This window comes from Dermacentor albipictus, chromosome 1 (genome assembly GCF_038994185.2).
Source record: "Dermacentor albipictus isolate Rhodes 1998 colony chromosome 1, USDA_Dalb.pri_finalv2, whole genome shotgun sequence".
Taxonomy (NCBI): Eukaryota; Metazoa; Arthropoda; class Arachnida; order Ixodida; family Ixodidae; genus Dermacentor; species Dermacentor albipictus.
The window spans coordinates 139,488,621-139,503,703 of NC_091821.1; the positions used below are offsets into that span (position 1 = coordinate 139,488,621).

Below are 15,083 nucleotides of genomic sequence, written 5' to 3' on the forward strand. Positions count from 1 at the left end.
CTAAATATTACAATAAATAAAATAAGTATAATTACCTGTAAAAACTTGCAGAGTGAATGCACAATATTTTAGTACTACTAGCACCACATGCACTAACTTACAAGTGTGCATGGGGTATCACGGATGTTTACGCTTGGTGTCAACCAAGTGTCAACGCTAAAGAAGACAAAAGTTGACATAATTGTGTGTGAAATAGGGTGAAAATGTGAAATAGTGAATAATGAACACACGAAAAAAAAAACATTTAATCATCGAATCATTTGACCCTTTGTCATCATTTTCTCTGTGGTTCTGTAATGGTACAACCTCTTCAAGAGTGTTTGGAAAGACCAGTAGTACCTGATGTTTGCTTCTAGAGCTTGGATTAGTCAAATTGAAGAGCTCCTCCAGTGGAAGTTTGGGATGATTTTTATTATCTTTTTGTCTGAGCTCCCAGCCCCAAACATCAACGGAAGTGCAGGTCACTGCATGTCAATCTCGGCTGCTTGTCCCTGTCTACTTCAGTACGAGATGCATCCTCTTCAGGCTCTGTGGAAACCACCACCTTTATTTAACAGAACCTAATCCACAACAATGGCTATATCAAGGGGTGGCCAGCTACAAATTTGATCTGTACTTGTAGTGTGCTTTGCATTCAGTACATTCTAGAACTAGCCTTGTTCAGCCATGCCATCACAATTTTACTACGTTTCCACTGATGCTGTTTGTATGGTTTACAGTGGAGTATTGTAGGGTTCTGTGCTGGCTGGAATATACTCCTTATGTGCTCGCGCACATACAGACTCTCAACATCCTAGCACACTGGTTGCTAGCTATGAGGCTAGCGTGCATACTTTCCAGTGGAGACCACACTCCCATTTCACTTCTTGCTACCTCCACGGCTTTTCCTGTCTGATGATGTCCCTTTCTTACCAGCTAACTGGGATTTAGTCTGCACAACTGATCTGTTGTTTTCTTGAAACAGGAGGGAAGGGGATGCAGATTGTGAGCTTGGACTTTGTTCAGATGTAAACAGTGAGCTGGGCCTTGGGATTGAGGGTTCATCATTAACAGGACTCAGTGCAGCTGCAGTGCTTGGGAGTTCATCATCATCAGACAGCAGGAGTTCACTGACAGGCTGGAACGAAGAGCTTTCTTCAATGCCCAGGTCGAGGAGGCTTGGTGTATACTGCACTAACTCATTACCTGCATTAGAAAAAGGACAAGCCAAAGCCACAATTTTTTTCTCTAGGAAATAAGCAATGAAAAAATGATGTCCAAGACTTTACAGGTGGTTTTAAAGAAGCAACCACATTTTCAAAATATTTATTGATGCCGGAAATAATAAAGCTCTGCATCCTGAGGTTTGTAAATGTGTTCTAATAACTTACCTGAAATGAAAGCGAAATAAAAAATATAACAAGGTATGTTATGACTTGTGGTAGCATACAGTTTGTTTCATTTACACCTTTATTTTCATTCTTGTTGACACTTTGCCGAGATAGATGATACCAGCCAGGTTATTTTACCCAGGCTGATATTCCAAACATCATTTGGCAGAGGTAAAACACTGCGGCCACTGAACAGGGGATGTAGGACGTTGCGCAACCTATTTTCTCTTGTCACTCTCTTTGACATGAGTTTCCTGTGCCGGGTACCATTAGGCCAATTGTTTGATTTGCGTCTCCGAATAGTGTGCAACAAGGTGTTGCCTTCAATTGTCATGGCTTTCAGCACCAAGCTACATGTAAAAGTGAAAGACCAGTCAACAAAAAGCTCTACTTGTACAATATTTTCGCAGCAGAACTACTGTGGAATTTGGCAGCTTTGGCAATAAGCCTGTTCTTTTATTGCACATTTCAAATGCACATCTCGAGGCTCAAGATCTGAAATAAAACTCTTGCATTTTGTCCAGATGGTCAGGTGCACTTACCTGTTTTGTTAAGGGTGGACATGACGTCTAATACCAACTTTTTCTATTGACTCTAGATACATGAAACCTTCAGGAAATAGTCAATCTTGTGTGTGCATTACAAATATGAATTAGCAGTATTTTTCTAAGCCAATAAAAAAAAAAAAAGTTACAATTCTTTTTTTTTATTTTGTTAAAAATTTGGGATGTGACCTGCAGAATATTTGATATGTGCTGCACCAAGCAGCTATATTCCTGAATGTTCAAAGAGTGCAAGTTGAAATTCTAAATTTGCTACTTTATACAAATCTGAATTTTTTTTTGTGATTTCTACATGATTTCGAAATGGCGCAGTTTTCTAAAACACCATATTGTCACGTGGTAGTGACGTCGAAGAAAGAAGCAGTCCGGTGGAATACAAAACTAGCTTTTATTGGGCGAACCTGTGCCCACAAAACAGGCTACACTTATAGCACAACGAAAGCGGCGAACACAGTCGGCGATCGTCGAAAATCTGATCTGCGGTTCAAGCGCGTCGGCTTTTATACACAATCGTCGAATGTTCCAAACTAATCGTTGGGACCCGCGTGCCTTCCATAAAGTTCTACATCATTCGCGTCAGGCGAATAAATCAGATAACACAAGGTTCGGCAACAACAGACTGCGGATAGAAGCATCGATAACTTTCCAGAAACTTCGGATACATGCAAGCGCGTCCCGCGCTGCGCGATAAGATTTGTTAGGCGGTGAAACCTGGTCGCCCGTTAAATATAAATACACGTGTCAATACCCCCCTCTTAAAAAGCATCGTCCCGATGCTACAAAGAGAGCGAAACACAAAGGGACACTTATTAAACATAAGTAACAAAACAACGAAAAGAAGTAAAGTCCAAAGGTCAGTTACGCGAAGTCCCAAAGTTCGTCAACGCTGGTGGTACGGCTTGAGCCGCACAACGTGGACAATTTCAGGTCGTGAGCGGCGCCGCTGTGACAGCGAAATTCCGTCTGGAACGACCTCGTATTCCAGTGCACCAATACGTCGGATGATCTTGTACGGTCCAAAATAGCGACGCAAAAGCTTCTTGCTCAGTCCTCGTCGGCGTATAGGGGTCCATCCCAAACACGGTCGCCGGGCTGGTACTCGACGAAGCGTCGTCGGAGATTGTAGTGTCGGCTGTCGGTCCTCTGCTGGTTCTTGATTCGCAGGCGGGCGAGCTGTCGGGCTTCTTCGGCGCGCTGGAGATAGGTAGCGACGTCAAGATTCTCTTCGTCCGTTACGTGCGGCAGCATGGCGTCGAGCGTCGTCGTTGGGTTCCTGCCGTAAACCAACTTGAACGGCGTGATCTGTGTTGTTTCTTGCACCGCCGTGTTATAAGCGAATGTTACGTACGGCAGGACGGCATCCCAGGTCTTGTGTTCGACGTCGACGTACATCGCTAGCATGTCGGCGAGGGTCTTATTCAGCCGCTCCGTAAGACCATTCGTCTGCGGGTGGTAAGCCGTTGTCCTCCTGTGCCTTGTCTGACTGTATTTCAGAATGGCTTGGGTGAGCTCCGCTGTAAAGGCCGTTCCTCGGTCGGTGATGAGGACTTCTGGGGCGCCATGTCGCAGCAGGATGTTTTCGACAAAGAATTTCGCCACTTCGGCTGCGCTACCTTTCGGCAGTGCTTTTGTTTCAGCGAAGCGGGTGAGGTAGTCCGTCGCCACGACGATCCACTTATTTCCGGTTATTGACGTCGGAAAGGGTCCCAGCAAGTCCATCCCGATCTGCTGGAATGGTCGGCAAGGAGGCTCGATTGGCTGTAGTAATCCGGCTTGCCTTGTCGGCGGTGTCTTGCGTCGCTGACAGTCTCGGCATGTTCTGACATAACGGGCGACGTCGGCAGTCAGGCGCGGCCAATAATACTTTTCTTGTATCCTCTATAGTGTCCGGGAAAATCCGAGGTGTCCAGCGGTCGGATCATCATGTAGGGCATGCAATACTTCTGGACGAAGTCCTGACGGGATAACAAGAAGGTAATTGGCGCGGACTGGCGAGAAGTTCTTCTTCACGAGTAGACTGTCTTGAAGCGTGAAGGAAGATAATCCGCGCTTAAATGCCCTGGGGACAACGTCGGTGTGCCCTTCCAAATAATCGACGAGGCCTTTAAGTTCCGGGTCCGCTCGTTGTTGTTCGGCGAAGTCTTCCGCGCTTATTATTCCAAGGAAGGCGTCGTCATCCTTGTCATCTTGCGGCGGCGGGTCAATGGGGGCGCGGGATAGGCAATCGGCGTCCGAGTGTTTTCGTCCGGACTTGTATGTTACGGTGATGTCGTATTCTTGTAGTCTGAGGCTCCACCGTGCCAGCCGTCCTGAGGGATCCTTTAAATTCGCTAGCCAACACAAGGTGTGATGGTCGCTGACGACTTTGAATGACCTGCCATATAGGTAAGGGCGAAATTTCGCTGTAGCCCAAACGATGGCGAGGCATTCCTTTTCGGTTGTAGAATAATTGCCTTCCGCTTTTGACAACGACCGGCTAGCGTAAGCTATCACGTGTTCATGTCCATCTTTTCTCTGGACCAGGACGGCGCCGAGGCCTAGGCTACTGGCGTCAGTGTGGATTTCGGTATCGGCGTGATCGTCGAAGTGCGCAAGTACGGGCGGCGACTGCATGCGTCGTTTGAGTTATTGAAATGCCTCGGCCTGCGGCGTTTCCCACTTGAACTCGACGTCGCATTTAGTTAGCTGCGTCAGCGGCTCAGCGATGCGTGAAAAGTTCTTGACAAATCGCCTGTAGTAGGCACACATGCCAAGAAATCTACGCACTGCCTTCTTGTCGATGGGCTGTGGGAACTTTGCTATGGCAGCTGTCTTCTGCGGGTCGGGGCGGACTCCAGATTTGCTGATGACGTGGCCTAAAAATAGAAGCTCCTCGTAAGCGAAGCGGCACTTTTCCGGCTTCAGAGTGAGTCCTGATGACCTGATGGCCTCTAGTACTGTTGCCAGCCGCCTAAGGTGAACGTCGAAATTTCCGGCGAAGACGACGACGTCATCCAAGTATACGAGACAGGTCTGCCACTTCAATCCTGCTAAAACCGTGTCCATCACGCGCTGGAACGTTTCAGGCGCCGAGCACAGTCCGAATGGCATAACCTTGAACTCGTAGAGGCCGTCTGGGGTGATGAAGGCGGTCTTTTCGCGATCTCTTTCGTCGACTTCTATTTGCCAATAGCCAGACTTTAGGTCCATGGACGAGAAGTATTTAGCGTTGCAGAGCCGATCCAATGCGTCGTCTATCCGTGGGAGGGGGTATACGTCCTTCTTCGTGATCTTGTTCAGACGACGATAATCGACGCAGAAACGTAGGGTTCCGTCCTTTTTCTTTACCAGAACAACAGGGGATGCCCACGGGCTTTTCGACGGCTGGATGATGTCGTCGCGCAGCATTTCGTCGACTTGTTCTCTTATAGCTTCACGTTCTCGCGCCGAAACTCGGTAAGGGCTCTGACGGAGTGGGCGAGCGCATTCCTCGGTGATTATGCGATGCTTGGCGACTGGTGTTTGTCGAATCCTCGATGACGTCGAAAAGCAGCCTTTGTATCGTCGGAGCAGACTTCTGAGCTGCTGTTGCTTAATCATAGGGAGATTTGGATTAATGTCGTAGTCTGGTTCGGGAACCATGGTCGTCGGGTTAGATGCGGCGGAATCTGAGAGGGCAAACGCATTACTTGTTTCCAGAATTTCCTCGATGTACGCGATCGTCGTGCCCTTGTTGATGTGCTTGAACTCCTGGCTGAAGTTTGTCAGCAACACTTCAGTTTTCCCTCCATGCAGTCGAGCGATCCCTCTTGCGACGCAAATTTCATGCTCTAGCAGTAGACGTTGGTCGCCTTCAATGACGCCTTCTACGTCAGCGGGTGTTTCGGTGCTGACCGAAATAACGATGCTGCAGCGAGGCAGGACGCTCACTTGATCTTCGAGCACACTCAAGGCGTGGTGACTACGAGGGCTCTCCGGCGGTATTGCTTTATCTTCCGACAGCGTTACTGTCTTCGACTTCAGGTTGATGATTGCGCCGTGTTGGTCCAGGAAGTCCATACCGAGAATGACGTCTCGTGAACACTGTTGGAGGATAACGAAGGTGGCAGGGTAAGTCCGGTCATGAATGGTTATTCTTGCCGTGCAGATCCCAGTCGGCGTGATGAGGTGTCCTCCAGCGGTGCGAATCTGAGGGCCTTCCCATGCGGTCTTAACTTTCTTCAACTGGGCGGCGATGTGTCCACTCATTACGGAGTAATCGGCCCCTGTGTCGACTAAGGCAGTGACTGCGTGGCCGTCGAGAAGCACGTCGAGGTCGGTTGTTCTTTGTCTGGCATTGCAGTTAGGTCTTGGCGTTGGATCACGGCTGCGTCGTGTTGAACTGAGGTTGGAACGTCGCGTCGTCAAGTCGTCTTTTGTCGGTGTAGTTTTGGCTTCCAGACTTCGTCGGGACGGCGGCGTGTCGTTATGTCGTCGAGATGGTCTCTTCGTCATCTTCGTCGGTGGCGGAGGATCTTCGTCAGTTCGACGAACAGCAACCGCACCTCCATCGGTTGCTGCTTTTAGTTTTCCGGGTACGGGCTCGCAGAGCGGCCCCGGGCTGGGCCAGTGTATGGACGGCGCTGCGGCGACAGGTAGCAGCCTGGTGACGGCGAACGGGACGGTCGTCGAGAGTTCCACTGAGTGGCGGCTAGGTAATCGGCAATGTCACGTGGGCGCTCCCCAAGCTGTGGACGCGGCGCGTTGACGGCGAACCCTCTCAGTCCCATGTCGCGGTATGGGCATCAGCGGTATACATGGCCGGCTTCTCTGCAGTGATAGCAGAGCGGGCGGTGGTTGGGGGCTCGCCAAATGTCCGTCTTCCTCGTATAGGTGCGCTGGGCGACGGGTGGGCGCGCTGGCGGCGGCGGCGGTGGATGACGGAATTGCGGTGTTGCAGGACCTTGGCGCGGTCGCGCAGGGGGGCCTTGACGGCGGGCGATGGCGGCGGCGTAGGTCATTGCTTCCGGCTGCGGTGGTTCTGGTTGCACCTCAGGAACTCCAAGGGATCGGTGCACCTCTTCCTTCACGATGTCGGCGATAGAGGCCACTTGAGGCTGCGACGAAGGCAGGACCTTGCGCAGTTCTTCGCGCACAATGGCCCTGATGGTCTCTTGAAGGTCGTCCGAACCTAGTCCTTGGATGGCATACTGCGGCGTGTGCCCCTGGCGGTTATATTGCCGGGTGCGCATCTCCAGAGTTTTCTCGATCGTCGATGCCTCTGCAGAAAACTCAGCCACAGTCTTCGGTGGGTTACGAATAAGTCCGGCGAAAAGGTCTTGCTTGACGCCGCGCATCAGGAAGCGAACTTTTTTCTCCTCCGACATTTCCGGGTCGGCGTGCCGGAAAAGACGGGCCATCTCCTCCGTGAAGATTGCGATCGTCTCGTTTGGCAGCTGCACTCTGGTTTCTAGTAGAGCTTGGGCTCGCTCTTTTCGCACGACGCTTGTAAACGTGTGCAAGAAGCCGCTTCGGAAAAGGTCCCACGTCGTTAAGGTGGCTTCCCGATTCTCGAACCACGTCCTGGCGGCGTCTTCCAATGCGAAATAGACATGCCGCAGCTTGTCGTCGCTGTCCCAACTGTTAAACTTAGCGACCCTCTCATACGTTTCGAGCCAGGTTTCCGGGTCCTCGAATGTTGATCCGCGGAACGTCGGAGGTTCCCTGGGCTGCTGCAGCACGATGGGGGATGCTGGGGCTGCCATTGGGGTTGCCTTGTCCACAATCTTCTTGGTCTTCTCAGGTAGAAGTCCGTGCTCCGGGGGCAGCTGTTGAAGACGGCGGCTTGCTCGATGTTCCGGGACGGCGCTGGTGTTGTCTTTGCGGTCTGGGCTTGTATTACGGCTTGTCGGGGGCGTCCGGTACATGGACGTAAAGCACCTCCACCAGATGTCACGTGGTAGTGACGGCGAAGAAAGAAGCAGTCCGGTGGAATACAAAACTAGCTTTTATTGGGCGAACCTGTGCCCACAAAACAGGCTACACTTGTAGCACAACGAAAGCGGCGAACACAGTCGGCGATCGTCGAAAATCTGATCTGCGGTTCAAGCGCGTCGGCTTTTATACACAATCGTCGAATGTTCCAAACTAATCGTTGGGACCCGCGTGCCTTCCATAAAGTTCTACATCATTCGCGTCAGGCGAATAAATCAGATAACACAAGGTTCGGCAACAACAGACTGCGGATAGAAGCATCAATAACTTTCCAGAAACTTCGGATACATGCAAGCGCGTCCCGCGCTGCGCGATAAGATTTGTTAGGCGGTGAAACCTGGTCGCCCGTTAAATATAAATACACGTGTCAATATGATAGTTTTCATGCACTTTCATTTGAGAGCCCAAACATAGTAGCCTGTCAGCTTGGTGATAAAGTCGCCAGTCAGATGGCCTTTACCAATCATGCACCCTCCGCTCTCCCCTTTGAGCTTTTGCACAAGGTTCCACAGTGCAGTCCCCATATGCTTCTCTACATGGTTTGAATGGTCTTTTTTTTTCCCAACTGTATGATGCCATAGACTATTGTTCAATTGATGGTGTTGCACGACCGGCTGTCACCATCACAAAGTATGGTGGTGTATTTGATGCTGTAAAGTGAAAAAGTGCATTGAAATAAAATCATTGCTGCCACTACTTCCATCTGGCCAGCCTTGCACGAGATGTTCTTTTGGCATGAATGCACCAAGTTACAATCAGAATATTCAAAGCTATCTGGTTTTGGGCCACATTCACAGTTGACACAGAAATTTGACAGTACAACATAATCTAGCACATACCCAGAAATATCGCACTGGCCACTCCTATATGAGAAGTATGTCCCCTAGTATGCCGACTTCCATCAAAAGACACTGCCATGTTCCCTGGATTATCAAAACTGAGGTCTTTGTAAAGGTTCTTAACCACAGTGGCACAATTTTGTCAAATATCCAGTACAGACACTTGCTGCTGGATTCAGCTCTATTTTGAAGGTAGTGCTAAAAGGTCTAATTGTGAAGGCTTCTGTGGAAAACACCCATAGCAGCAAAAACGTTGTTCAGCACCGTATGTCCATTTCCCATACTCTGTTCAGCATGTGCCAAATGAATCTTGATCTCGAGCGAGTTGCAGTTGCTAGTGGCACTAACAACTCGTCGTGAACTCCATTTTGAGCAAAGTTTACCGCAGCTACTGCAGTGCACCTTTAGTTTTATGGCTAATTAGATCCTCACAGCTCCACAACACACTCAGCAAGCAGCGATTTCAGTAAAGTGCTCACCACTCACCATATTGAAGTCCACGATAGTGCATATCGTGGTCGATGCACTTTCATCACAGCACTCACTTGTGAAAAAGTTTACCTTGCACTCTGACACCGAGACCAAGGAGAATTCCACTGCTTTTTGCTGTGCTTGCCACTCAATATCTGTTTGCCATCATCAGGAATGTTTCACCTATCGCTGCACAGTCCGTCTTATTACATATGCTGGTAGTGGAGGGCGCCATCACAGTTGCTGCCACACTTTCTCCATATGCAAGGTCGTTTACTACACGACTGCAGTCTGCAGTCTTAATCACTAGTGGTTGCGATGTTTTCTTGCACTCCGGTTGAGTATCACTGCTGTCAGCCGCTTTCCGCACTGCCGTTGCCTACTGTCACGATCACTGGCTGCCCATGTGTAGCGCCACTGTTCTGTGGAGTCCTCCCATCAGCTGCTTCACCGAGGTCAGCAGATGTCACTGCTGATAACTACAACTCTGGCCGATCTTATGTTTGGTGTATTCGCCAAAGAGCAAAGGCCAGGGTCATTGTGACATCGACGTAAAACAAAATTCCACCAAAGGCCAGGGTCATTGTAATAGCGACGTCAAACAAAATTTCACTAGGTCAACGTGGACACTGAGATGCTGACAGATTTGGCATTACTACCAGAACCACAGCATTGGTTTATTGGGACATTACCCATTTCCCTAGCGAGTGATCTAGGGAAGCCAGGGGGTTCTTAAGAGACATCTCCAATGTGGAGTGTGCTCTCCCAGAACAATGTAGTCTGCTCTGACATGTAGCTCATTCTATGAGAACGATGTACTGGACTTTATGCTCTGGCCCAGGCGAGTGTCTTACGCCTTTTCTTGTAGGTAAGTTTGCCCCTTTCCTCCCATGTGAATAAACCCCGTTATATTCTAAACCTCCTGACCTCGTACTCATCACCAAGTTAACAACTCCAAGAAAGGCACGGATGACGGTGTAGTCCTTCTTAGTCTTTTTGTGACGCCCCGGTAGTATACGCCAGCTACCCTTTTTGAGATGCACCAGCAGCGTAGGCTAGAGAGCAACCCTCAGTTGCTCTCTAGCCTACTCCGCGACTCCAAGACTCGCCAGACTCCGAGACCAAAACACCCCCGAATCCAACAACTCGTAAGCAGTGGTGAGACTGATCTCAAAAACCTTGGGACGTGGTGACTGACTAGTATTCCGATGAAGTTGAAGGCGACTTGTGAATGACCACCTCTTGCAAATGACTGTATATGGCGGAGAAAGACTGGTGACATGGTGCTGCTTCTCTGAGTAAGCATTTGGTTTTGGCTGTATGATTTACCAGGCTTCAATTTCTCTGCACTAATAGATTTGAATAGCTGGGGATCATTTATTTGTATTCTTATTTGTGTGGGTATCGCAACAGGTATTGTGCGACAGCAGAGGCGAAGCATAAAGCAGTGATCATGGTCATATTGAGTTTGAAGAGAGTTAACCTGTTGTGGTTATGTGATGAACTTGAGGTAGATGTAGAGGAGGAGTCAACAGAAGCTGATTTGTAAAATCATCCTACAAAGCGACAATGATTTGAAAATCATTGAACGTCTTGGTAAGAGAATTCTAAGCAGAAGGCAGGAACAGGAATAAATTGGGCAAGAACGGGAAAGAAAACTAGACAGGAACAGAAAAGAATATTGCAGGAGAAATGCAGGCCGGAAGAAAGGGAAGCAAGGAGGCAGTTAGTAGCAGCACTGGACAAGAATATTGAATGGTTGGAGCAGGCAATTGAACAAAAACAACAGGATCTTGAGAAATCTGTAGGCAGAATGCAGTGAAAGTGAGAGGAAGTAACTAGCATGTTTTTGTTGCGAGCTGGAAAGAGAACTAGTACCTGTGAGGTTAGCAGCACATTCATCGGTGAACTGAAAGCATTAGCTGCTAACAATGCTGTAGTGGCAACAGAGGCCGTTGAAGGCCATAGTGAGCGCGATGAGGTGCTGTGCCAACAGATCACTTCAGACGGTGAGGCCAGATCTGAACAAATTAGCACAGTCAACGAAGTTCAGTGTACTGCTGACTCGACAGACATGAGCACCCATGTCAAGATAAAGGCAGAGTCAGATCGGTGTGCCGAAGCACTTTGTAAGCTGAACAATGCAGTTGTGGGCAGTTCGCAGGAGCGCGAGCTGTGTAGCTGAAAAGAAAACAGTTGCATTGTTCAAGGATCGATGAAGCTGACTGCCAGTCCAGGTTGCCAAAGCAGGTATGATTTAGGTATGATTCATGCAGACTGTGCGGGTGAGACGGCAGTCAAAACCGATGACCTGTGTGCCATTGTACAGCGTGAGCTGGATAACACAGTAGAGGGAAGTTCACAGGGGTGCGACTTGCGTACCTCAAGTAAAGACTGCTGCACTGTTTCAGAGTCAGGTAAGCTGTCCACCTGTTGAGGTTGCCAAGAGAGAGATGATTTAGGTACAAATCACTCAGACTGTGCGGGTAAGACAGTGATCCCGGCCGACAAGATGTGTAACGATCAACATGAGGTGCGAGCAGATGGCTCAAAAGTGAGCACGAGGAAGAAGAATCAGGTAAAGCAGCGTTGTAAGATTGGAATATGACAGAGAGTGTGACACAGCGTAAGAAAGTGAAAGGTGTCAAACAGCATGAGTGGGGTGCAAAAGAAAGAAAGGTGCAGTCGTCGTTGACGACGTTTTCAAATCAAGCACCGTTGAGCCACCAGACCAAATGTGAGAAGCACATTCTGAGTGAATGCGGACAAAGGGCATGGGACAATTATGTTCCCCATCGTTCTCTTTGGGGTGTAGCATGCATTGCGAAGGTGTGCAAGGTGGCAACATGAGACGAGGTGGTTGGGACATGCAATGCGGTCTGATGCGGTCATGATGAAAGCACGTTGCCAGGACACAATATGGCAGGGGACTGTAACATATGGAAAGAGCTGATAGAATGCCAGGCCTTTTGTTGTTCCTGGATAGCCAGAATAGCTTTCAGGGTGTGACCACCTCGAGTATGGCTCAAAAATATGAGTCCGTCGTAAGATAATCAGAACGAAAGACAAAAAGACAGGTTCCGTAGAAACAAATGTTTTGTATTGTTTGATCTTTCTTTTTTCTTAGTGTTTAAGAAGTTTGGCAATTTGAAACTAGAGTTTATTTCAATAAGTAAGTTATGAGCTTTGTTTAGGTTTTCGTTTGAGAAGCCCTGAAGTTTGAAAGATGTGTTTCGTGTAAAGCTTTAGTTTCGTGAAGTGTTCGTTAATGAGTAGCTAGGCTTTCTTTTTAGTGAGTGACTTAAGGTTATTTGTTAAAGGCCTATAGTAATGGGTGTGTGTATTAGTTAACCTTTGTTAGAAGTGTTTTCAAAGTTTTTTTTTTTAAGGTTAAGCGTGTTGGTTTTCAATGAGTGCATAATTTGCACTGAGGAGCATTAATACTGTTCCATTATTGTGTCCTGTGCAGACGGAAGGAAACGAAATGCCTTTGGTGCAGTTATATGCATACCTTTGCTCTCGTGCAGTGCGACAGTGGGATTTTGTTATACTCAGAGGAACGTGAGCGCTCGCTTTGTCAGCACAAAATTTTGGGGTTCAACTTTTCAGTTCCCACCTGAGTGGCTTAAATTAAAATTTCAGTATCAAGCCTAGTAGGTTTAACAGCTGATTCCAGGCGTTTGCATGCTGTGTGGTACTGTGTTGCCAGGATCGACTCTTCCGTGCCACTTGTTGTGGGATGGTTCAAAGCATTCCGAATTTGCAGTTGTTACAGAAAATCAAGCCATCTTCTTGGTCACCAGCCATTCCCATCCTGCCAAGTGGTTTTAAGCGCTGGCCAGTCGAGATTTTCTGGGCTGCGGAGGAGCTGTTACGTTTGGCGCATTTGCCGAAATGCGGAGACTGGGGTCATTGTGATATCGATGCCAAACAAAATTTCACTGAGTCAACATGGACATCGAGATGCTGACAGATTTGGCATTACTACAAGAAGGTGAGTCTTTCAGTGACAGCAAACTGGTAGACTTCGACGTGGGAACGAGATGGCGAAGAGTTTCCCAGAACTTAAGTGAAAGATGCCAGGACCTCGAGAAGCTTTACCTTCTGGCAAGCTTGGGCCATTGACCTCTTCCAGGTTGCCAGTGAAACACTGGGTCTGGTATGCTGACTTTCCCCTATCCAGGTTCAGCTTGGGGGCAGCGCACGTGCTTTGTGTCAACCTTCTCCTCCTTGAAGGCAGTATGCTGTGCCGGTACGAACCACCGGACTGGTTGATTCCCTAGCGAGTAATCTAGGGAAGATGGAGAGTTTTTAAGAGATATCCTCAGTGTAGAGTGTGCTCTCCCAGAATGATGTAGTCTGCTCTGACATGTAGCTCATGCTACGAGAAAGATGTAGTGCACTCCGTGCTCCAGCCAGTGCGAGTATCTTATGCCTTTTACTATAAATAAGTTTGCGCTGTTTCCCCAACGTGAATAAACCCCCTGGTTCATTCTCCTAAGCTCTGTAGCTCATACTCATCAAAAGGTTAGCAACACTTGTCGTCAAAGTTCGGACGACGAAGTGGGCCCACTTAGCGTCCGTGTGCCGCCCCACTAGCATAGGCCAGCTACCCTATCGAGACGCACCAGTTGCATAGGCTCTTAGAGAGTGACCCAGTGATGTAATACTCAGAGACCACGACTCCTGAATCTAACTCCGATTACCGCCACCATCAGCGGCCTTCATGATCGCCGGCTGCTTTTGTGTCCTACTGCTACTGTGCAGCATCTGCCTGTCCGCTGGGGTCTGGTGATGTTACCACTGATAATTGCGATAACTCCTCATGCTGCGCAGCACACTTCTTCGCCTCTTGCTGAATTTGTGCAATGTGCGGAATTTCCAAGCACGGTTTGGCACTGTGATCATGATCGCTGAACAAGTCATGGTGTAATGGCGTCGCCAATGTGCGTCTTTACACCACGCATGCGTTGCCATATGCACAGGACGTTCCTGTGCTCTAATCAGAAGTCGCCCTTCAGTCATGCGCTTGCCAAGGACCAATGGGACGGTGCGATTTTGTCTCTTGCTTGTTTCTGGTAGTTCTCTTCTGAAGCGACATTGAAGGCTTGTTTTGGCGGGAAATCAAGCCGGAAAGATGCCTTTTCAAACGGGACTAAAATGACTGGTTTTCAGGGAGTGGTTTCAAAATGACGAACGGTTAATAATGGATAATTTTTGGCACTTTTGTAGGTGAAACTGAGCACTTCAACGGGTAAATATGGAATTTTTTTTACTCAACAACACGTCGTTTAGAGATAATTTTTGCCTAACAGGTGTGTCATACAATGTGGATTACGAAAAGACCAGAATTAAAAAAATCTCCAAGACCTGCGGGCCCCCTTAACATTTGAAATAATTGATATCGTGCCCACGTGCCAGCATCTGTGGTGTTTCAAGGATGTAGCACTAAGGTACCTTAAATTTAATATCTGGCATATGCTTTATAACGTAATAAAACCAATGCCCAAACTATAGCCATTTAGGCATCACATATTTAGGGACCTTTCTAATGCTGCAAATGCATAACCACCAGTCCCTTACAATTTGAAAACTTTGTCTGCATTAAAGAACTGAAGAGCAGCTAGACTTCATGGTCAGACAAAAGTGGATCTCACAAAGCATTTTATGTTTCTGAGCTGTGCACTGATGATCATCACTACATTACATACTCTGCTCACATAAAAATGTGCAATACCAAAAAGGCACTACAGTTACTTACCAATAGCACCTGATGATCTATTCTCAGTAGCCAAGTCCTGAAATAACAACAACAATGCAAAAAAAGACTTAGAACTTTGAACAATGTTTGAGAGCTTTACTAGTGGAGCACAAGAAATGCAGTACAA

The 15,083-nt window shown here is 48.1% G+C and overlaps 1 protein-coding gene across 3 annotated transcripts in view; it reads right to left on the reverse strand.

Annotated features, from left to right (window-relative positions):
• Positions 1 to 231: 231 nt before the first annotated feature.
• The window catches only part of LOC139050284 (heat shock factor protein-like), a 143,306-nt gene continuing 128,454 nt past the window's right edge, over positions 232 to 15,083 (reverse strand). For all 3 annotated transcript variants that reach the window (XM_070526511.1, XM_070526506.1, XM_070526517.1), the window contains exons 10-11: positions 14,957 to 14,993; positions 232 to 1,185 (exon numbers count right to left, since the gene is read on the reverse strand). In XM_070526511.1, the coding sequence (XP_070382612.1) occupies positions 860 to 1,185; positions 14,957 to 14,993 (363 nt within the window). In that variant the 3' untranslated portion in view covers positions 232 to 859. The remainder of the gene's footprint in view (positions 1,186 to 14,956; positions 14,994 to 15,083) is intronic.